The sequence below is a fragment of the Marmota flaviventris genome, chromosome X, assembly GCF_047511675.1.
Source record: "Marmota flaviventris isolate mMarFla1 chromosome X, mMarFla1.hap1, whole genome shotgun sequence".
NCBI classification, from domain to species: Eukaryota; Metazoa; Chordata; class Mammalia; order Rodentia; family Sciuridae; genus Marmota; species Marmota flaviventris.
The window spans coordinates 92,237,019-92,261,352 of record NC_092518.1 but is presented as its reverse complement, the minus strand read 5'-3'; the positions used below and the strand labels follow the sequence as shown (position 1 = coordinate 92,261,352).

General features: G+C 45.6%; 1 protein-coding gene across 3 annotated transcripts in view; it reads left to right on the top strand.

The window, feature by feature from the left end:
- The window catches only part of Tsc22d3 (TSC22 domain family member 3), a 65,537-nt gene extending 50,221 nt beyond the window's left edge, over positions 1-15,316 (top strand). The window contains exons 1-3 of one of the 3 annotated variants that reach the window (XM_027934794.2): positions 11,564-11,950; positions 12,642-12,693; positions 13,798-15,316. In XM_027934794.2, the coding sequence (XP_027790595.1) occupies positions 11,829-11,950; positions 12,642-12,693; positions 13,798-14,028 (405 nt within the window). In that variant the 5' untranslated portion in view covers positions 11,564-11,828 and the 3' untranslated portion in view covers positions 14,029-15,316. Of the gene's footprint in view, positions 1-11,563; positions 11,951-12,179; positions 12,288-12,641; positions 12,694-13,797 lie in introns of those variants that run through there. The other 2 variants (XM_071606574.1, XM_027934770.2) reach the window with 2 other exon arrangements.
- Positions 15,317-24,334: the final 9,018 nt, after the last annotated feature.

Here is a 24,334-nt window from a genome sequence, read left to right as displayed (position 1 = left end):
GTATGGCTTTTCAAAGAAGTTTGTACTTGGTAAGGTGACTTCAGTGCTTAGTATTCATGTCATCAGGAATGGTTCGGCGATGATAGTTTAGGCTGGTAGTAAGAATTTCTAGGCTTTTGACCCAACTCAAAATATCTTTTTTTTTTCCAACCCTACCCACAACATGAACTGACTCAAGGAGTGAGAGAAGAGGTTAAAAGGGTCACTGTGCTGCTGGTAGGGAGCTAGGCAGTCCAGGCCTTGGAGGGAAGCATAGCCTTTGTTTATTTATAAGCCCCAAACCTAGCAGGCAGTGTAATTTAAACATAAAAATAAAATACCCAAGCACAGGCCGGATGGTACCACAAAGAACAGTGAATCCCCTTCTCAATCCCCCTTGGCAGTAGGGAGTTGTGAGCAGTAGAGGCAGCCTCATTGCCAGGGAGAAGCTCACAAGCCATGGAATGGGGTGATCATGGAAGGGGCAGGTGAGCTCCAAGCTTGGATCAGGGTGGTGATAGGTATGTTTGTAGTCAGCCTCAGCAGGTTCCTGATGGGGAATGAGTCACCCCCTCCAGTTAACCTGGGAATCAACCCATATTTGACTGGGTGGTGACAGTCACTGGGCTACAGGAAAGCTGGCTTCTGTAGAAGGGAGGTAGGGCTGGTTCATTGACCAAACACAAGAAAAATATTAGCCCCTTTCTGTTCTCTGGCCTGGGTTCTTTTCTCTTCCCCACTGTGATGTGCCCCCAAACCCCAACCTCCCAGGTGGAGAGTTCCCACTGACAACTGTGAAGTGTCTTAGAAGAAATTTGTTTCTCATAAGAGAGAGGCAAATTTTGCCAAAGATTTGGATATAAATCAGAGTAGGTTCAATAAAAAGACCGTGCCCTGTGCCCTGTGCTTCTCTTTCTTCCTGATGAGGAGTGTGTATTTGTTGTCAGCAGTTCCTTTGTGTGTGGGGGGGGAGGGTGCTGGGAAGTGAACCCAGGGGCACTTTACCACTGATCTACATCTCCAGCCCTTTTTCTTATTTTGAGTTAGGGGCTACACTAAGTTGCTGAGGCTGGCCTCGAACTTGCAATCATCCTACCTCAGCCTGCCAAATTGCTGAGATTACAGGTGTGCACTGCCATGCCCGGCTTTCTTTGCAGGGGGCGGGGGTAGGTTTGTTGGATATTGAACCTGAGCCCTTGTGCACGCTAAGCAAGTGCTTTACCACTGAGCTACATCCCACCCCCTCTTGTCAGCAATTCTTAAAAGGAGTTCTATAAACTGGTGCAAAAAGAGCTATATTGAAATCACTTGAAAAATATCCTCCCCCAGCTCCAGACCCATCCCGCATGACTTGCTAGAGCTAGAGCCCTGTACAAATCTTCTCAGGTGATTCTAGTTTTAAGAATCTCATCCAGATCCATTTCTTTCTCTCCCCAATCCACTCTCAAGGTTTACTTGCTGTGTGTCCAGTTATCTTCTGACTCTGATTCATCACTCACTACCCTGTTGAAAGTAAAACGATAATTTAGGTCATACTGAAGTGCTTGAACTGTTAGTGACTGAATGTGGCACCTTCTCAAGGCTTTTGCATTGAAAAAGAAACTTTTCTTCCTCTTAGTGTATAGAATTGTAGGACAGATCACTGGAAATCAAAGTCATGACTCTGGTGGTGACCTTTCTAGGTACCTCAGTAGCAAGTCTGGGAAACAGCTCTGACTGAGAGGGATTTTTTTTTTCTCAATGCCCTTGAGATCATACTTCTGAGGTAGCCAGACACAGAGGGCACTTTTTTCAGGACTGGCTCTAGTTAGAACTGTCCTCAGGAGGAGTCTGTGGGATGCCTTAGGCATCCATGTGATTGATTGTGTACAAATGGTGCTTGTCTTTTATTCTCCCTCATTTAAAAGAGTCCATTATAATGTTTGATTGACGTCTTTGAAAACTGCAGTTCCGGGACTTCCTGTTCACAGGGTGCAGTGTGACCATTCAAGCTGGTTCTCCTTGTGCCCACCTGATTGCCACCCCAAGTTTCCCTTTAAGACCTTGCCACCTATGACCCCTGTACAACATGCAGCCAACTCTGGATGTTAGAGAAAGCAGAGGCCATGACTTTCGACACTCTAGCTTAAACTAAATATCCTGCCTTGCCATCTTGCCACACCTTGTGGCATTACTGCCCCTTTGGGGTCATGGGGAAGCTGGCAACAGTAAAAAGAGAGAGAAAGAGATATGATGACCTATCTGTCTCACTATCTCTGAGAATCAGACTGCGAAAGGCTGGAGAAGGTGTTTGCATAAATGTGTGAGTGCTTTGTGCTTCCCTTTCTTCCTGATAAGGTGTATGTAATTCCTTGTCAGCAATTCTTAAACCAGGCGGGAGGCTTTCCTTAACCCCGCCCACTACTCTTTTGAGTTTCCTGGCACTGTTCCCATGGTTGGAGGGCCCTGCCCAGAGAGAAGCTCACCCTGTTTCTCTCCTTTTTTTTCTGTTTTGGGAGTAGTGTTCCCCCTGCCCCCCACCTGAGGTGGGCGGTCTTCTCTCATCAAGGAAGCGGGTGGGGGGGGGGGAGGAATCTGCAGAGCCAGAGGCCCTTTGCAATCAGCAGAGCTGCTCTTCACAAGTCATAGAGTACTGCAACACAGGATCAAGGAGCCACCTCAAGTGAGCCCACAATGAAGAGTGTTACTGTGAGGTAAGCAAGGGCTCAAGAGCACAATATGAGGGCCCTAGGATGCTCGTAATGCTTACCCGTAGTGGCTGAGGAGCTGGAGCCCCTGAAGAGGCCCAGCATTATTAACCATCCTTTTGTTCCTTAGTGAACCTGTACCACTTCAAAGGTCACCATTCTACAGTGGGGCCCACAGTGGAGAGCCAGGTGCTCCAGCTCAGGGCCCCTGCTCTCTCCACAGGCCCCTTGTCTGCTGGCTCTGCCTCCCTGACAAGACTCTCTTGGCTTTTTCCAAGCACTGCCCATAGCCCTAAGTCTTTCCTCAAAGTAACCTTGGCAACTGCCGGAGAAAATTACTTAGAATTTTGGCCAGTGGGATGGCTCTACAGAGCAGAGGGGATGGGAAGAGGCCCTGCCAGTGTCCTGTTGGTGGGGATAGGCTGGCGGAGGGCTTCTGCAGAACAGTTAATGTGGATAGTGGCCATGTTTTTGATGCTTTCTTTCCCAGCCCCAGAAAGGCAGTGTACCAGGATTTCCAGAGGGTGGTCTATGAGAAGGGGGCTTTTTTTTTCTTTCTTTTTTTTTGTGGTGGTGCTAGGGATTGAACCCAGGGCAAGCAACTGAGCTATATCCCCAACCCATAGAAGGGGGCTTTTTGCATACCTGACAATGCTTACTGGTCTGTAAGGAAGGACAAGGAATTTTATCATCTGCTTTTAAGGAGATGGCACAAGGGTAAGATAGCTGACCAAAGGAGGAAAGCCAAGAGCCCCTTCTCAGAAGGACAGGCTGGCAACTCAGAAAACAAACACCTGTACCTTATTCCCTTGCTTTACAAACTGTTGGTGTTGAGTCAGGTGCAGTGGCACATGCCTGTAATCACAGCAACTCAGAGGCTGAGGTAGGGGGTCAAAAGTTCAAAGCCAGCCTCAGCAATTTAGCAAGGCTCTAAGCAAGTCAGTGATACCCTATCTCTAAATAAAAATAAAAAGGACTGAGGATGTGGCTCCATGGTTAAGCACCCCTGGGTTCAATCCCCGGCACCAAAAAAAAAAAAAAAATTAAAACAAACTCTTGGTGTTAAGGAAGGGAATCAGGGTAAGGGATGCTTCCTGTCACTACTGGCCACAGTGTCGGAGGGGCTGTAGGTCCTATAGAAACCCTAAGCTTCAGGACTGCTGCTTTACTCCCAGTCAGGAAGGCACTGGCTGAAGGGCACAGTGGGAAGAAGAAAAACACACCCCATCTTTTGGAGTGAAGTAGTGTTCAGGGATGGGAGTGGTGTAATCCTCCTGAACTCCAAGCTACTGTACTGTGCACCTCAGAGCCCCAGATTTTTTTCCTGTAGCAAGCCTTTCACTGAGGTCTAACAAGTAGGGAAATCTTTCTGAATTTGCCACAAACTCGGGATATTTTGGAAGGATGCACAATTCGGGGCTTGTATTCCTGGTTTGCTTTTTAATGCTTTTCTGAAATGTGCCTTGGGCTTTGAATACGTATTCAGTCAACTTAACTGAATTGAATTGAATATTAATGACAGTGAGTGTGGGGAAGAGAAAGGAATGCGATTCCATTTACCAGGGTTAATTTTACAAACCTCTTTTTTAGGAATATCTGTTTTGTACTTGTAGCTGGATAATGGGGAGGGTAGAAAATGAGAAGGTTTAGAAAAATTATGGAGGTAAATTTTCCCAGCTGAAACGCATAAGAGGAAAGGAGACAGGCATAAAAATTGACACAGGTTCATGAAATTTAAGATCCACTAAGCTTTTGACTAAATTCCTGGATAAATCACTAATACTTCTAGTCCAGATGAGATGCCAGATGCCAGGACAGCCCCCCACCATGGTAAGTCATCGAAGTTGGGGTGATAAAGATGATTTGAAGAGTAGTTTTGGGCTTCTCTGAATATGGGCGGGTGGGGTAGAATCCCTTGCTAAAACAGGGTATGGCTCTGCCGCCTGCCATCCTAGTGTCACTCAGAGATTGTTTGTGAAGCTCACACGGGACCCTGTCCAGGAGGAAGCTGAAAGGCACAATTCATTGCTCTTGCCATCATCTAGTACCAGGGTGTGCCCAAAATCATTTGCTAGAGCTGCTTCTCCAAGAGAGTATCCACCTCTCTATGAGGATTCTCCTTGGGCTCCCTCCCATCCCCCATCACTTTCTATACCCTCCTCCCCATTTTCTTGCCCCCTACAAAGTCGGGACTCCCAGCCGTGTCCATGCAGGGCACTTCACATGATCCACAGAGAACAAGGCACTTTCTCTGTCATCGTCTTTCCTTCTTGCTTCCCTCCTTCTGGACTTTGGGGATTTTCCATGAAGACAAAATAACTATGTAAGTGGCAGTGGCCTTCCTGTCTGTAGTCTCCCACATTGGAGTGGAACCAGAGGGGAAGAGAGAAGATAAGAGAGAAGGAAGGAAAAATTAAACTATGGCATTTCAGCCTCCTTATTCCCCAAGCCTCTTCAGAAAAAGGGACAAGTAAGTAATGAGAACTAGACAGAGCCTCAGTTGGAAGGGGGCCGCAGGATGTGTGTGTGTGGGGGGGTGTTTTTCAACCTGTCTCATCAGCACTGTGCGCTCTAGGGCTCAATATCCTTTTTGTATTTCCTTTTCCAGCTCCTAACCCAGTGTTTGCTTTGTGGCTTGTCCCACACCTCTTGCATGGTGTCTTTTTCCACTTCTCCCGACATAGGACCCTGTGTTTTGCTGGCAATGTTGCCGAATCCTTGGGTGGAACATTCCCTCTAGAAAATAAGGAAGACTTGCCTATAAATAATTTCCTTTTGGCTGTATGGTACACAATGCTTCAAATGTGACAAAAGGGGAAGTGAGATGTTCCTCCTCACTGCCTCCCCCATCCAACCGCACCCTCCCTGAGCTTGCTCGCCACCCCCTTGTCAGCATGTTGAGAGTCTTCCTGAGGCTTCTGCTGCTCAGACTTTGCCCAGTCACCCTTTCCCTGTCCCGTGGGAACCGGGAGTTAGAAGGGATCTTGTCCTGAAGAGGGTGGCTTTTGAAGTAGAAGAGACCAGCGGGGATGCTTAGACTCTTCTTCCAGCTCAAAGAGAATAAGTTGGCTTCTAGAATCTCCTGAAATGGGGGGAGTTGGCTCCATCCTCATTATGTTCTCCTCCGCTAGAAGGTTGCCCCTGAGAGAGAGTCAGCAGTGTCTGTTTTGTCACAAAGTCCCATGGCATTAAAGCTAGAGAGACAGTGAAGGGCCTCGCTCATCAGGCGCTTTTTGCTGCACTGACTCTGGATTTAGCCTGTGTTGTAAATTCTGGGATGTAAGAAGGAGAGTTTGACAATATTTATGAATATTACTGTTGCAGAGCTATTTTTTGTTTGTTTATTTTTGGATTTTTTTTTTTTGCAGGGGGGAATGTAGCAGTGATTAAACCCAGGGGTATTTAACCATTGAGCCATACCCCAAGCCTTTTTTTCAGGAGGGTACCAGGGATTGAATTCAGGGGCACTTGACTACTGAGCCACCTCTCCAGCCCTATTTTATATTTTATTTAGAAACAGGGTCTCGCCGAGTTGCTTAGAGCTTCACTAAATTACTGAGGCTGGCTTTGAACTTGCAATCCTCCTGCCTCAGCCGCCAGAGCTGTTGGGATTACAGGCATGCACCACCATGCCTGGCTGTTGCAGGGCTATTGAAGCTAGGCCACTGCTTCCTGTATGTGGCCCACCTTCATAGGACACAAGGACACTTAAAGTTTCAAGGATCAGCACATTACTCAGAAATATTAGATTGGATAATGGATATCATGTATAGCACAAACTTCTATACTCTCTAAGGTTTAGTGCAGCTGTTCTGGGCAGAGGAATTTTCTTTCTTTTTTTTTTTAGTTCCAGATATTGAACTGAAGGGCACTTAACCACTGAGCCACATCACATCCCCAGCTCATTTTTATTTTATTTTATTTTTATTTTTATTTTGAAACAAGGTCTCACAAAGTTGCTTAGGGCCTCACTAAGTTACTGAGGCTGGCTTTGAACTTGGAATCATCCTTCTGGGCAGAGGAATTTTTTTTTTTTATTTTTTGGTACCAGGGATTGAACTCGAGGATGCTCAACCATTGAGCCACATCCCCAGCCCTATTTTTGTATTTCATTTAGAGACAGGGTCTCACTGAGTTGCTTAGTGCCTCGCCTTTGCTGAGGCTGGGTTTGAACTCACGATCCTCCCGCCTCAGCCTCCCCAGCCACTAGGATTACAGGTGTGCACCACAGCCAAGGGCAGAGGAATTTTCTGATGTGCCAAGGGTTAAAAAAAAAAAAAAAAAAACTTTGGGTTCCTCTTCCTCCTCCTACCCCTACTAACTATCTCTATCTCCCTTGTCCTTGTTGTTAGAAAATCTTTGTACAGAGACATTTAAGTCCATTGTCATCTTCTATTGGATTCTGGGATCTAGTCATTTTAATAATAGAGGATCATAAGGCCTCGGGGTGATCATTTCTCACATAACAGAATTAAAGGTAGCTATGTGGATGAGAGATTGGCCCTAACTGGACTGGGACCAGGCATCTTTTTGAAGTTTGTTTTTTTTAACTAAATCCCAGATATGAACTTATTTTCTTGTTGATCTTCTCCCAAAAGCTGAGCATAGCAAGAAGAGAGGGTGGGATCTGGGAGCAGTAACACATGCCTGTAATCCCAGAAGATTTGGAGTTTGAGGCAGGAAAATTGCTAGTTGAAAGCCAGCCTCAGCGACTTAGAGAGGCCCTAAGCAATTTAGTGAGACACTGTCTGAAAATCAAAAATCAAAATGGCTGGGGATGTGGCTCAGTGTAAAATGCTCCTGGTTCAATCCCTGCTACCAAAAAAAAAAAGAAAAAGAAAAGAAAAGAAAAAGGCAGGGACGAATTATTTAAGGGTGCCAGTGAGTAGGGCCTAAGGAACTTGAGGTTTGACTGCACTGTGGTTGTTATTCCAAGACTGCACACCTTATTTGGAATACTGGGTATTCCCCAAGACTATATATCCATTCTGGAATTTGGGTGAATATTTCCTAGGGAGATAGCTTTCTTTGAGGACTATTTGACTGCCTTTTGAATGAATGTGAGTGAACTTGTGCCTTTTCTAAAACCCATTGGGACAGTTTAGATATTCTTCAGGCCCCAACTGGTCAGAAAACTATCTGTGCTTACAGAATTCAAAGTCAACCTCTGGCCTCTCAAATACTAGTGCAGCCAGCATCCTAGGGACACTTCCCCTGCCCCTCACCCTTTCTTCCTCCATACCCCTCTTTGACACCTCCAACCCATCCCCCAACTGCCTCTACTCATTCATTCAAGTCTCCCCTCATTCAAAAAATCAATCCCCTGCTCCACTGTGCTGATAATTTATGTTTTGACTTAAGATGTTCCGTGTGGGAAATTCTTGATGCTTCGTAGCATGGTTTCATGTTTAAAATACTACACAAGTGGGTTTAAAATACTACACAAGTGGGTGTACTATGAACAGTGTACTATGATCAGGAAGACTTGAACTGAAGTCCCACATCTGCAATTTATTAGCTGTGTGTGTGAGAGAGAGAGACAGACAGAGACAGAGACAGTGAGAGACAGAGAGAAATAGATACTGTGGATTGAACCTAGAGATAGTCTACCAGAGAGCTATATCCCAGCTATTTTTATTTTTTATTTTCAGATAGGGTCTTGGTAAGCTTCCCAGGCTGTTCTCAAACTTGTGATCCTCCTGTCTCAGCTTCCTGAGTCACTGAGATTACAGGCATGCACCACTATACCTGTCTGAAATTTATTAGCTCTGCCACCTTGGGCAAGGTAGCCTCTCAGACCCTGTTTCTTCATAAGTGAAATGATGGCACAGCCAGCACAGTGTCTGCCCACAACTGATGCTCCATTAATTGTAGCAATTATGGTCAGTGTGTCTCAAATTAAGCTTGGTTTTTCTTTTTCTTTTCTTATTTATTTGGTATTGGGGATTGAATCAAAGGGTACTTTACTACTAAGCTATACCCCCAGTCATTTTTATTTATTTTTTTAAATTTTGAGACAAGGTCTTGCTAAGTTTCTTAGGATCTCAGAAAGTTGCTGAGGCTGGCCCCAAACTTGCAATCCTCCTGCCTCAGCCTCCCCAAGTCCCTGGGATTGCAGGCCTGCACCACTTCACCCAGCTTCAGCTTTTTCTGTTTTTTGGTACCAGGGATTGAACCCAGAGGTACTTTGTCACTGGGACACATCCCTAGCCTCTTTTTAATATTTTATTTAGAGACAGGATCTTGCTCAGTTGAGTGCCTCACTACGTTGCTGAGGCTGGTTTTGAACTCGTGATCCTCCTGCCTCAGCCTCTGAAGCTGCTGGGATTATAGGCGTGTACCATCATGCCCAGCTTCAGCTTGTTTTTTAATTGAAGTATAATAAGTGAACAATTCAAACACAGCTCTGATAGTAATCTTAACCCTTTTTCCCATCCCTCTTCAAACTGCCTGGATTTCTCTGCCTCTGTTTTCACCTAAGGGACTCACCCATCAAAAGAGCTGTTTTACTTCTGCCCTGTACCCTGTTTTCCTAGCAGTGTCCTCCCAATCCTGGCCAACCCAGCTTATTTCTCTCCCCTTTTTACCTCACCCTCCCTTGGAATCTTGGGATGGGTAACAATAGTTTAGGAAAAATTAACAAGGCAATGAAAGATCAACCCAGACTCTTCCTGGACCAAGAAAGCTCTGGGTGGCACAAAGAGCAGATTAATATGTCAGGGAATTCCAATATCAGTTAAGCTATTGATTAAAGTATTTTTTTCTCAGATAACTTTTCTGATGACCTATAAATATAGTCTGTACTTTGTTCAGTCTACTGCACACAGCTTAGTGCAAACACCAGGTTCAGAGAGCCTGTGTCCTAATGTTATGTTATACATAACATGAGGATTCATTTTGACATAATTATACAATATACTTTGATGAGGATCATCTCCCACCTAAAGTAGGAAGAAGTGGGCTAAGGCAGTGGGTTTGCTTGGGTAGTTTTATTGGCTAGCCCTTTGAAAATAATAATGAGCATTTTATACATGTTACCACCACTGAAATCCACCAGTGGAGCCCCGTGCCATAGCCAGAGATGTTGGCTATTTGGTGGCATAACTGTACTGGAAACCCAGATGCAATCAAGGCCTTCAGACTGGGTTTGGCTGGAGCTTTGGCTAGGGTGTTGGTGCCAGGTACCTGGTTAAGAGAAATATCCTGAAGCAAATAATAATTACCCTCTTTGCTGATAAGAGGGCCCAGTACTTTTCCAGTAGCGTGATTGCATTAGGATATTTCTTTGGACCACAGCCTGTGGAACACTGATTTATGGGTACTGGCCTTAACTTTATCCAAACTATTGTATATTTGGTGGAACCCAGTGTTCTCCTTGTGGTCCCCCGTTTGTATAAATAACACGTGCTGTTGCATCACCTATCCCTTTTCCTGCCTAGGTTGCCCTTGTAGATGTAATTATGCTTCTGTCCACCAGGTGGCCTCACTTAGGTAGGAGCGAAAGGAGCTAGAAACACCTCAAGTCTCCCGTGCCTTTTTTTTTTTTTTTTTTAAGTTTGAGGCTGAAAAGAATGAAAATATGTTTTGATGGAAACATATATAACTATTATTAGGCAACAAACATATCATTTTCCTTGTGGCCCAGAGTCCTCTTTCCATGAAATACCTTCTACTGCTATATGCATGGCTGGACCCATCACATGGCAGGACTTTTCCTGGGTGGTTTATATAGTAGTTTTCTTGTCCTTTGCTCTTCATAGGAAAGTAACAAATTTTCTTATGTTTTTATTGTGCATTACAATTATACATAATATTGAGGTTCAATCTGATATATGGTGGAGGAAAGTAACAAAAAATTGTTTCCTTTTAGTTATACATAACATTAGGATTCATTTTGACATAATTATACAAGCATGGAATATAATTTGCTCCAATTCAGTCCCTAGTACTTCCCTTTTCCCTCCCTTATACCCTCCCTCTGTTCCCTTCCTTATGCACTCACCCTGTTCCCTTTACTTAATTTTTAAAATTAGTGCCTTGTAGATATACATAATGGTGAAATTTACTTTTTAAAAATAGGGACATGAGATCCTGGGTTATGTTGAATGTATTTTATTTACAGAGTAAGGTGTGGAGACCGAAGAGAAAAGGGGTAGTATCTGTGGTCATTCCTGTGCCCACTCTCATACCCTATCTCTTCTCCACCTCCTCTATTGCCAACCTAGCTGCTCCCCCATACATGTTCATCCACTCTTGTACACCCTCTCCTCCATACACATGCATAAACAGATTAATGCAGACCTCTGTGTGTATTCCTTGCATGTCACCAATATGTGAACCTGTCAGTACACAGGTAGATACTCCCACACCTGTAAATTCTAAGGAAGAAATGGGCGGATGGGTTTTGGAGTTTGGAGCAGGCTGGTAGCCAAGTCAGAGGATAGCTGCATTAGTAAGAGTGAGTGTGCAGGTGACACAGTATATGTGCTGGGGGGAGACTGAGAGAGCAGTCAGAAGGAGAAAGGCTTCTGATGGTGAGGGTGGGCGTCCGTGGAGTGACAATGAGAGCACTGCAAAACCATCAGGGTACTCTGGCTGACACCTGGAGAAGCGCTTTTAAAAGCAGCACCGCCCTCTACTGAGTGCTTTCTGCCTCCTGTTAGGCTGTTGTTTCTCATTTCTTTGCAAAACAGCTCCAGTTTGGGTTTTACCAATCTCCAGAGTCCTCTTTGGAGATTCCAGTTGGCACAAGAAAGTGCTGAACTGTTTACAGTCCCAGTCTAAGGTTCAGGGAGGGGATGTGGTTTTACTGGGCCACAAAGCCCGGTACAGGACTCATTTGCATGGCCCCTGACGCCATGTGACGCAGCCAGCTCCTCCTATATAAAGAAGCAGGAGCCGAAATATCTCTGAGTCTGGGTTGGACTGGAGACAGTGGAGTTTGTGACACACTAGGTGACACCCCTCGAGGCACTTCCCTTCAACTCCAGCTGGAGCGCCTGTCTGGCTTTGGGTCCGCTCCGCTGCCCTCACCCCCCTCCTAGCTCCAGGGCCAGACTCCAGCGCGGAGCCCAGCCCGGTACAGCTTGCCAGCAGCCAGCGGTTGCCCAGCCCGCCCAGGCAGGTCCGAAGCACTGCCCGAGCTCCCCGGCAATCCGAGCCATGAACACCGAAATGTATCAGACCCCCATGGAGGTGGCGGTCTATCAGCTGCACAATTTCTCCATCTCCTTCTTCTCTTCCCTGCTTGGAGGGGATGTGGTTTCCGTTAAGCTGGATAACAGGTAACGACTGGCCCCAGCTCCAGCCTGGCGCTGGCGGGGGCTGGGCTGGGCTGGGAGCTGGATCTCTGAGCGAGCCCTATGCTGCCGGCCCCAGTTCCCTGTGGTGCAGCATCCTGGGAAGGGGCGGGGGTAAGGGACGCAGGAAGGGGGGTCACCACCGCGCTGGGATCCGCCGTCGTTGGAGCGTCCCTGCGGCTGCTGCGCCGTGAGAACCAGCTGCTGCAGCCGCAGAGGCAGCCAGAGGCAGAGGGATCAAGGGCGGGCAGGGGTGCACCACCAGGGAGAAGGCCAGAAGCTTCTGAGCAGAGAAGAAATTCTTAGCTAGGTTCTGAGCCCGGTAGGTTTGCCTGGGACCTTTTGGGCCTGCGGCGGGGGCCTTCCTAGACCTGGCGCCCTCATTGTTTGTGTATCCCTGAGCAGGCTATGCTGGCCCATGTGCCCCAGGACCCGGGCTGCTCAGGTCGGTAGGAACTCAAGGAACTCCGGGCGGCATCGCTGAGCTAGCCTGGGTGGGGAGGTGCAGCTTCCTGCAGGGGCCAGAGAAGGACCCGCTGCCAAACTGCCTGGAACTCCAGGCCAGGGAGGCAGGGGAGAGGAAGACCCAGGGCAGATGGAAGACTTTGGTCACAACTGCCAGGTACTCAGAGTGGAACCGAGAGGGTAACAGGTCGCTTTGCTTTTGTCTTGACAGTGCCTCCGGAGCCAGCGTGGTGGCCATAGACAACAAGATTGAGCAGGCAATGGTGAGTGGCATCACTGCGTCATTCCCATCCCCAGACTTAGCTGCTGCTTATGTAACTCTGGGCAGAACTGAGGGGGTGGGCACAAAAGCTGTTAGCCAAAGGCCTGAGAAAGCCAAAGCCAGATTCCTATCCTCCCTGGTGACATTTGGTAAAGTCTGGTTAGAGTTACAGCAGTCTACCCTTGCTGGGCTCCCTTTCTCCCCCCCTCCTCCATCCCAGGGCTTTGCTGCAGCCTCTGGCTCCCTCCTGGGCTGCTGCAGGGCAGGGAGCTGAGACTCTTGTATTTGTATCCTGCAGTTGGCAGGGGCCAGAGCAAATTGGATGCAACTGCACTGCAGTGCCTCTGCAGAGACTGGGCTGGGGTCAGAAGTTGGGAGGAAATAGAAAGCCAAGCACCCCACACCATCTCCCTCTGCTTACCAGGTAGAGGTCAGACTTCACTGAGCAAGCAAAATGGCTATAGGGGCTCGGGGCCTCTCACAATTAGAAGCCCCTTAATTGTTCTCTGAAGCCTAAATGACACACTTCCCCACCCCTAGTGTAATCAGTCATCAAATTCAGAGAGGATGGAGCAATCTCTACACCCCCCCACCAGCAAATGCCTGTCCAACCAGGCTGCAGGCCAGCTGCGACTCTAATGTGCTGTGTCCTGTGAAGGGGAAGAGACTCCCAAATAACCAATTTTATTTCTTTGGTGAAGATTTGTAAAGGAGACCAACAATATGGGGTGTGCTGCAGGTCCCCGTGGACCCCTGATTTAGACCAGCAGCTGGGCCAACCAGCAACCAGTAGAATTCTCACTCCAAAAGTCCCTACAACAGCCAGACTTGAAAATCTTTAGGAACTTGCAGAAAGGTGGACCTTTCTTTTTCAAAACCTGGCTCCCAACTCTGGCAAGGCCCAAATTCTACAGTACTCCTGTGTGAAGGTTTAAGTGCTTCAGAGAGGAGCTATGAGGAATTGGGCTACAGGAGTGGCATGCTGAGGGAAGGCTTCAAGGCAGTAACATGAAAGCTAGGGCAGGCAGCCCCATGGCAGGGTGAAGGTACTGCAGAGGGGCCTTAATAGCTGAAGAATCTCTTTGTGTGGTTTCCTCCTTGGCAGGATCTGGTGAAGAATCACCTGATGTATGCTGTGAGAGAGGAGGTGGAGATACTGAAGGAGCAGATCCGAGAGCTGGTGGAGAAGAACTCCCAGCTGGAGCGTGAGAACACCCTCCTGAAGACCCTGGCGAGCCCCGAACAGCTGGAGAAGTTCCAGTCTCGGCTGAGTCCTGAAGAGCCAGCTGCCGAATCCCCACAAGCACCTGAAGCCCCCGGTGGTTCTGCGGTGTAAGTGGCTCTGTCCTTAGGGTGGGCAGAGCCACGAAACTTGTTCTACCTAGTTCTTTCCGGTTTGTTTTTGGCTCCCCAAGCATCATCTCACGTGGAGAACTTTACACCTAGCATAGCTGGTGCCAAGAGATGTCCCAAGGACATGGCCACCTGGGTCCACTCCAGTGACAGACCCCTGACAAAGAGCAGGTCTCTGGAGGCTGAGTTGCATGGGGCTTCAAAACCCCAAGCCAGTGAGCCTCTAATGCCACTGCGCCCTGGGGGCTCCCAGGGCCTGGGCAACTTAGCTGCAACTGGCAAAGGAGAAAGGTAGTTTGACATGTGATGCCAGTTTGCTCCAGAATGTATAAAGGGGTCTGTTTTTCATTTCCATGGACATCTTCAACAGCTTCACCTGATGACTGTTCTATGAAGAAGCCACTTGTGTTTTAAGCAGAGGCAACCTCTCCCTTCTCCCCTGCCTCGCCAAGGCAGGGGGCACAGATGGGAGAGATTGAGCCAGGTCAGCCTTCTGTCGGTTAATATGGTCTAATGCATGGCTTTGTGCACAGCCCTGTGTGGGATTACAGCTTTGGGATGAGCGCTTACAAAGTTCTGTTTGGTTAGTATTGGCATAGTTTTTCTATATAGCCATAAATGCGTATATATACTTATAGGGCTAGATCTATATCTTAGTGTAGCGATGTATCCATATATACATACACCTACATGTTGAAGGGCCTGACCAGCTTTGGGAGTATTGACTGGTCCCTTATCTCTTAAAGCTAATTCTTTGACTGTGCTCATTTACCATGTCGATCCAGTTTGTCCTTTAGATTAAGTAAAACTCAAGAGTAAAGGCAGGGAGAGGAGGGCCAGCCCTCAGAATGCGGCCACAAATGCCTTGCTGCTGTACCCTTTCTTTCCCCAACTCTCCACTGAAGACATGTGAAATCCTTTTTCGAATGCCAAACCCACCATTCACTGGTGCTGACTACATAGAATGGGGTTGAGAGAAGATCAGCTTGGACTTCACATTGTCATTTGAGAACTTTTTTTTTTTAATTCTGGTGGAACACTTTCAATTGAACAGATAGATGGCATCCTGCTGTGGATGAGGGAATGACTTTGATCCCATTGGGGCCTGAGGGATGTGCCCAGGAAATTTGTTTCCAAGGGGGTTCTGTGACAGTGAACTTTCCACTTTCTGACACCTTATCCTGATGTATGTCTCCAGGATTTGGATTTTGATTTTTCAAATGTAGCTTGAAGTTTCAATAAACTTTGCTCTTTTTTTTTCTAAAAATAAACTTGGTGTCTGACTGAGTATAAAGAGACGGGGCAATGGAGGCCCTCACCCAGTGGGGGTGGGGGAGGCTGTTTTTCTGATCAAGCAAATATTTATTGAGCACCCCTAAGGGCCAGGCCTATGCTACGTTCATGGTCATGTGTCATCCACATAACCTCCATATAAAGGACATGTTCTCACTGTTGGTAAGGAAGCTAAGACTTGGTGAGTTGAAGTGACTTACTTGCCCAAAGTTAACACAGCTGCTATGCAAATTTGTCTCAAACTCCCAGCTGTCCCTCTGTCCTGGTCTAGCTTTCATATTAGAGCTTCAGAGTGAGTGTTCAGGTGTCTACTGATACCCAAACTCAGCTTCAGGGGGTGATTTGGGAGGAAGGATATCCCCCAAGAAGGGCCCAAAGAAAAGAGCAGGATATATGTGTGAAAGAGCAAGGAGAGAGGAACCAAATAAATAATGACTGGATTTCCTTCTAAAATCACCATACCACAGTGCATTCTCCTTAATATCAATCCACACATGACATTTGATCTTGGCTCGAGGGTCTTAGAAAAAGACAGGGAATTGGGAGGTGACAAAGCCACATCACTGTTCCCTGCTCCTCCCACCCTGCCCAAAGAAAGAAGCCTTCAATCCCTGATTCTCCACTGTGAAAGTTCATTCACCAAATGCATAGTCAGTGTTGGAAGAGTAGCTTCTGACCCCAGCTTCCCTCTTTCACCTCTTTGGGGTTCATGATCACCCACCACCATTTCCCAGCCCTACTTCTCTACCATTTCTTGCTGTTTCTATGATTGGCTATGGATGAGCATTTAGTGTCTCCTCTATCATGCCCCAAAATGGACCCACCCTGGCCCCTGAGCTTTGTAAGTCCACTGTGTTCCCAGGGGAGACCATCACCCCTATTAGTGACTCCCTTCAATCTGAGCTTCCTGTAGCATGAGCCTGCTACCTAACCCTTGGCCACTTGTGACTGATCAGCACTCCTTGATTTACCTCAAGGTAACCAAGATTTCTTGGCCCCCTCCCTTTCACCAGTCATTGCCTAAATGTAATCAAAATGGCACTTTTTTTTTTTTTCTGTCAGGTTCATCCACATGGCCTTTTCTTTTCCAATCACCAATACCCTTCTTTAGAATTTTGCAAACCCTTTGTTGCTGGTCTATCAAATCCCAGTTTCCCTACCCATTTCCAATGCTGCTACTCATGATGCCAAGTTCGTCATCTACACCTGAAAATTTGATCACGGCATGCAGATTGCACAGCTACTGAAAGTTCACCAACTTTGGCCTAGTGAACTGGAATCCCCCAGGCAGCCACGCCCAACCTGCCCAGGTTCTCCCAGTACCCCACCCCCCACCCCCGCAACTAAGATCAGGGATCTGTGCACTGTTTACACCTGGTTTCCAGCTGAACAACAATGAACAGATGAAAAAAGTAAACCCAGAAAATAACTCAGCAATACTCCAAACCTCTCTGGACATCAAGTCCTTTCTGTTCAAGAAAGGGGAAAAAAACATGTCCCATAGTCACATAGTGGTAAAGAGAGAACAATTTTGTTTCCTAGGCAACCCCAACCAAACAGAGACAAACACTGTGACTTCTGAGGCCACAGCGGTTACATGACTAGATAAGAGGAACTTCAGATGTTTGTTGTTCACGTATAGAAGCAAGTCCTTGTTGTTGTTTTTCCACACAAAATGACTAGGCATGGAGAAAGGCCAAAAAAAACATATTGTTCTTGGACTTTTGTGGCCTTTGGGGTTCTGGGCTCAGCTGGTTCTGCTGGACCCAGAACAAGAAAAAGAACAATGAGACCTGTAGCAGTAATCATCCCCTGACTGAGCATGCCACCTCACCTTGTGTCCTCTAATCTACTGCCTCATAGGATCTCAAAGGCAGCCCCTCCAAGCATAGTGACAAGGATGGAAAGAGCACCACTCTGCAGCCCACCCCCAATGTGGAACATTCTGTTTCCTGCCCTTTGAATGAGGCAGTTATGATTTACCTCCATTTGACAGACAAGAAAACTGAGAGCCAGATCCCATCGGTCCCACAGATCCCATGGGGCAATGGTTCCTCTTTTGAATGTCAAAAATATCCTCAGACTTCCCCCAACTCCATGATAGTAGAACTTTCAGTGTTTTTTGTTTTTTTTTTTTTTTTTTGAGAGAGAGAGAGAGAACAACATCGTGACAAAAAGTGACTGAATTCAGTCGGACTTTTAAAAGAATTGATTGTATTTGTAACAAAAATACAGACATGGGTTTGAAAACTAAAATAGTAATGCATATGTTCATTAGGTATATATATGTGTACACACACAATTTCAAAACATCATGTTGTATACATGATGTTTTAAATTACATGATGTTTTAAATAAATACATACAATTTTAATAGTTTTTATTTTTTTAAGACAAAGCTAGAACAGAAATCCGGGGATAGAATATTTGTGTAAAATAAAAAAGGACCAGGGCTGGGCTCAGTGGCAGGGCACTTGCCTAGCATGTGTGAGGCACTGGGTTCCATCCTCAGCACCACATAAAAATAAACTAAAGTTATGTGTTCATCTACAACTAAAAAATATTTTTTTTAAAAAAAAAGGACTTTTAGGCTGGAGACAACCACAGGGGAAGATGCTCCTGAGAGAGAAGTCATGGAGAGAGCAGATGAGGAGACAGGGCCATTGGGGCCAGGAGTGAAAGGAGAAGGACCTCTGGAAAGACCATAGGAAGGAAGATGCATGACCCTCTGGTATTTGGAAGTTATCTTAACATCATTCTACTTAGTCTGGAAAATATTGCTTTTAAATCTCATTTCTCCTCCTAGTTGGTTAGAAATTAATGGACTAATTAGAGCTTTGTAGACAGCTCAGGTCCTCAGGTTTTCTCATACAGAGAAGCTTGTTGGAATACAAACAATACTTAACTACCTCCACTAGATCAGGAAAGGATTAACAGAGAACCCCATCAGTTAGCTATTCCAAGGAGAATGGTTTCCAGAGAGGAGCTGGCTGGAAGGAATAATTAATTATGATAGCTATCTGGGCTAGGGCTATCACTCAGTAGTGGAGCACTTGCCTAACATATATGAGGCCCTGGGTTCCATCCCCAGTACCACAAAAAATTGTTTCCAATAATGCTAGCTATCGCTTACAAGGCACTTAATTGATGCCAGACATAGTTCTAAGCTTTTTATATCTCTTGACTCTTTAACTCCTCTCCACAAACATATGAGAAATATTCTATTGAAATCCTCATTTCACAGAAAATGAAAATGAGAAAAATGAAAGCATTTATGGCACAGAGAGGTTAAGTAGCTTGCCCAAAGTCATGCAGCTAGTGAATGGCACAGCCTCTATGTGGGAGGTGGGGGAAGATGAGATGGATGCATGGAGACACAGGATAAACAATCTGAAATATTGAGTTAATTCCTCCTATGTAACCAGAAGTGTTCCAGTGGTGGTGGGCAAGAAGGGAGACCACTCCAAACAAGTAGAGGGACTAGCATAACAACAACAAAAAAAAAGACCAATGTGTCTGGGAGAAGTGGGGGTAAACACAGATTTGGAAAGGGGAGGTTAGGAAGTTGACTTTGAATGGCTCCCAGCCAAATGACTTGAGATAGCATCTAATAGGTCTCAGGGAGCCATGGTAGGCTTCTGAGCAAGGAAGTGATGTGATGTGAAAGATATTTGTAGAAGATGGGTCCTGGCAGCTGGAGAGGCTAGAACAGAGAAAAGCTAGCAGGCAGCCAGCTGCTGCTGTAATCCAGGTGTGAGGTGATGAGGGCCAGCCGGGGCAGGAATAAAGGGTCATGGAAAGGAAAGAACAAGGCCCAAAGACAGTGAACAGTGGTATTTCTCCAAGTGTGGTCTGCAATCCACCCGCATCAGATTGATGGGAATTTAAAGTGTAGATGCCAGCTCCTAACCCCATACTACAGAGGCGGGTAGGGCTCAGGAATCCATAACTCTAATATATCCCTGGTGATATGTAACTTGGGAAAGCTGGAGGACCCTCCACGAAGTAAAAAATCAGCATGACCTGATGGCAAAGTGAGTCAGGAGGAGGAGAGAGCAAAATAGCCACAAGTCAAGGATGTCACGAAAGTTTGTGTTTCATATATATATATATATATATATATATATATATATATTTATATTATATTATATAATTTATATTATATAATTTTATAAATATATATATTTATTTATATTATATAATTTATATTATATATATTATATATATATATATATATTACATATATGTGTATATATATATATATATATATATATATATATATATAAAATTTGCCTTATTTACTTATTTATTCATTTGTTTTTGGTATTGGGGATTGAACCCAGGGTGTTTTACTACTAAGCCTTATTGCCAGTCCTTTTCATTTTTTTTTCCATTTTGAGCCAGGTCTCACTAAGTTGCTCGGGGTCTTGTTAAGTTGCTGAGGCTGGCCTCAAACTTGATGTCCTCCTGTGTCAGTCTCCCAAGTCACTAGGATTATAGGTATGCGCAACAATGCCTGGTGAATTTAGCAGTTTCAAAGAATTCATCTCTCTTCTGAAAAAATGACAGCTTTTTCTTAAATCCCTGTTTCTATCAGTGCTTCCATGGTCTCCCAATCCCGTAGACTCAAAACTTTCATGGAATCAGAAGTTGAGGCATTAGGGATATTCCAGTCCAGTGGCATTAAATATATTCCTACTGTTTATCCACCTATCTCCAGAACTTTGCCATCATCCCAAACTGAAGTTCTGTACTCATAAAACACTAACTATTCTCTCCCTCTATCAGCCTCTAGTGCTATGAAAGTTTTAAATCTGGCCAACCATGGTGGTGCACACCTGTAATTCCAGTGACTAGGGAGCCTGAGGGAGGAGGATCACAAGTTAGAGGTCAGCCTCAGCTACTTAGCGAGTCCCTAAGCAATTTAGTGAGATCCTGTTTTGAAAAATAAAAATGAAAAAAGCTAGGAATGTGGCTCAGTGGTTAAGTGCCCCTGGGTTTAATCCCCAGTACAAAAAAAAAAAAAAGGAAGGGAGGGAAGGAGGCAAAGAGGGAAAGAGAGAGGGAATATTTTGAATCTGGAGGATTGGGAGGCCATGGTAGCACTGAAAGAAACAGGGATTTAGAAAAAGGATGTAATTTTTCATAAGGGAGATGAATTCCAGTTTTGATATCTGGCTGAGCTAAGCATATTTACATATAGAAATATACCAGCTGTAGAAAAAGAAAGTGAAGTCAAGGGTTAGAGCGTGAGATGTGTGTGTGCCTGCATGTCATGAGAACCAAAGTGATGCACAAGGAGATATGCTCCAGAGAAGTAGCTCCAGAGCAGGGTGAGCACAAGGCCAAGAACCAAGAAAAGCTGTGAGGAAAGAGCTAGGGGAAGCTCTAACAGAACACTGAGGTTTGTTGATCTCTCTGTTTTTAATCTTTTGGTGTATTGTTTTCCATGCTTCCTCGTCAGAGTCCTTACCATAATCCCTACCATTTTATAAAATTAAACTAGTCTCTAAATGTCACTTTGTCACAAGGCTGAGACAGCTGGATATTCTAAAAAGAGGTAGTCAAGAGCACACGCCTGTAATCCCAGTGACTCTGGAGTCTGAGACAGGAGGATTGCAAGATTGAGGCCAGCCTTAGCAACTTAGTGAGACCTTTAGTCATTTGGTGAGATCCTATCTCAATTTTTTTTAAATAAAATAAAAAGGACTGGAGACTTAGTTCAGTGGTAAAGTGCCTGGGTTGGATCCCTATTACCAAAAAAATTTTAAAAAGTGAACTCAGCATATATTTTAAAAAGGACTGGTGGTTATTCAAAGTTGTCAAACCATCTTGTGAAACTATGGGGTTTTTAAAATTCTACTTAAAAAATTAGAGTTTTAGCAGGGTGAAATGGCATACACCTGTAACCCAGCAGCTGTGGAGACGGAAGCAAGAGGATCCCAAGTTGGAGACCAGCCTCAGAACTTAGCAAGGCCGTAATTCAAATTTTTAAAAAAGAGCTTGAGATGTAGCTCAGTGATAGAACACCTCTGGATTCAATCCCCAGTACTTGGGGGGAAAGGTCCTGGATTGTAGTCCTAGTCTTTGACTAGTAAATTCTATGACCTTAGGCAAGTCATGTCACGTCTAGATATCAATTTTCCAAGTTGCCAAACAAAGTGGTTCCACAGGATTGTTTCTAAGCCTGTGCTAAGGATCCCTCTGGGCTTGTTCATGTTACCTCATTGGTCTAGGCCTCAGTTTCCCATCTGGCCCTCAAATTCTATTTGGTCTCCTATCTAGATATTATCAAGTTGCACTGTTAAGAGCAGGAAATTGATGCTCTTAAGAACTAATACATGGGCTGGGGATGGAGCTCAGTGATAGACTGCTTGGCTAGCATGCATGAGGTCCTGGGTTTGACTCCCAATTCCAGTTGTTGTAATCCCAGTAACTCTGGAGGCTGAGACAGGAGGATTGCAAATTTGAGGCCAGCAACTTTGTAATTAATCAATGTACAGAGACTTTGATTAATAAGCCAATACATGGTTCAGTGTGTACCACACTCCATGTCATTTTGTAGAGGAAGGAATCATCTGTACAGCCTTATTTCTCAGCCTTTTTCATTTCATGAGCTACTTCCAGTTGACTATATTGTGACAACACACTTTAAAGCTCTGGGTCACCAAATTAGAATGGGAGGGAGACCCTCTTGCATAGGCAGAGGGAACAGGCTTATAATTGAATGTTTTATGATTGCTGGGAATTGTAGCTTAGTGTAGCTTAGTGGCAGAGCACTTGCTTAGCATGTTCAAGGCCCTGGGCCAGTCTCTGTACAGAAAGAAAGACCTGTGATTGGTACAGTTACATGGAGAGGAGAGCAAAGCAACAAAATAAGAGACGAGGTGGAGGGGCCAGGCAGGAGAGAACTAGAAGAGGAAGAGTAGGAGCAAAAAGGGTGGCCCCAGCCCATTGGAGCTTCCTTAGCTGGGCTCCCCCACTATTTTCCTGCTGTTCCACTGAGGAACTTGCTGCCTCTACCTAAGAGAAAATGGGATGAATTCACCACCAAAGACTGGATCTATAGGTCCTGATTTCTCTCAAACATGCCTACCTTGCTGCTCATTGCAATCCAGGACCCAGTTGTTTACAAATATAAACTTAATCTGATCATGTATGGAGCCATCTTTAGGCACAAGTGAGTTAAGTCACACCTGGGATCAGAACCCAGAGTACCCTTAAGGGCTGGACAGGGCTCTAGAGATCATCTGTCCCAGCCTCCTCAATTCCCAGATGACGTCACTGATGGCCAGAGGGAGAAACAGCTGTTCCAATCACTCAGTCAGTTAGCAGGGACAGGATGAATCCCCTGTGGTGATGACGCTCTACATATGAGCAGGCCCTAGGCCTCAGTGTTCCCATTTGTAAAATGAGGGGTTGGGCAAGAGCAGTTGAAAAAGAGCAATAGTTTTTGTTACTTGTTTGCTGGGGATTGAACCTAGGGCCTTGCACATGCTAGGCAAGCACTCTCCCACTGAGCTACACCTCTTTTTCATTTTCTGTTTTGAGGCAGGTTCTCACTAAGTTGCTCAGGCTGGTCTTTAATTTACAATCCTTTTGCCTCAGCTTCCTGAGTAGCTGGAATTATAGCACCCAGGACAGAGCCATAGTTTTTAGCTTTATCTGCACATGAAAGTCACCTGAGGGGAGTTTAAAGAAATCTGGATGTCCCATCCCCAGACATGTTCCCAAAACTGGTCTGGTGTTGGGACCTGGGTATAAGTGATTCCTGGGTGATCTGTGAGGATTATTCCAATTATTTTTTCAGCACCAGGGATTGAACCCAGGGGTGCTTGACCACTGAGCCACATCCCCAGCCCTTTTGGTGTTTTTATTTTTGATACAGAGTCTCACTGAGTTGCTTAGAGCCTCACTAAGTTGTTGAGGCTGGCTTTGAACTTGTGATCTTCCTGCCTCAGCCTTTGGAATTACAGGCGTGTACCACCATGTGCAGCAATTATTCCAATCTTGACATCCAGATTCATTTATTCATTCAACAAACAGTGGCATCTACTGCATGTTGGGCAGTGTGAAAGACACGAGGGATGCACCAGTGCTTAGGTCACTTGTGGCCTCTGTGCTCCTGGGGCTAGTATCATGTATGCCCAAGGAGGTAACAGATGAGGCGGGATGCAGAGTTGGAAAGGTGGAACAGGGCACACAGCCTCACCCCTTCTGTGTTCTCTCAGCCTGCAGAGTACACCGGCTCTGGCCTGCTCTTCCAGCCCAGCAGTAACTGGAGTAGCACAGGCTCTGCCCCTTGGAGACCACTTGCGCTTGTCCACCTGTGGCAGGGACAGGGTGACTGACTAGGGGTTGCATATCAGCAAGGCTGTTTGGCTGCAATTCAATTCCTCTTCTCCCAAATAGCTTTATGATTAATAAAGGTGACATTTTTATCTCCTGCATGACTCGTGTGTGTCTCTCTTGACTGATTCTCATTTCAGGCAGAAGAAAAGAGGTGCTATTTATCAGCCTCCTCAAACTCCATAACACTCTATTGGGCATGACGGGCAGTACACAGATAACCCTATAGCCCCTTCTCAGTTACTTTCGCAGGCTTCTCCTCTTCTATTTGCAGTACCTCTGGCTCAGTTTTGCCTTTTCTGTCCTTCCTCCCTGCTTGGTTCCATCTATTCCCAAAGTCTTAAGTAATGTCACTATGTCAGTGACTCTAACTTCAGTGCTATTACCAGCTCCCATTTCTGTGGGCTCCAGGCTTCCTTTGTATATTTCACAAGTACATTAATACCTATGTGACCAAAATCAAAGTTTTTTGGCTTTTTTTTTTTGGGGGGGGGGTACTGGGGATTGAAACCAGGGGTGCTTAACCACTGAGCCATATCCCCAGTACTTTTTAATATTTTATTTAGAGATAGGGTCTCTTTTAGTTGCTAAGTGCCTCACTAAATTGCTGAGGCTGGCTTTGAACTCCTGATCCTCCTGCCTCAGCC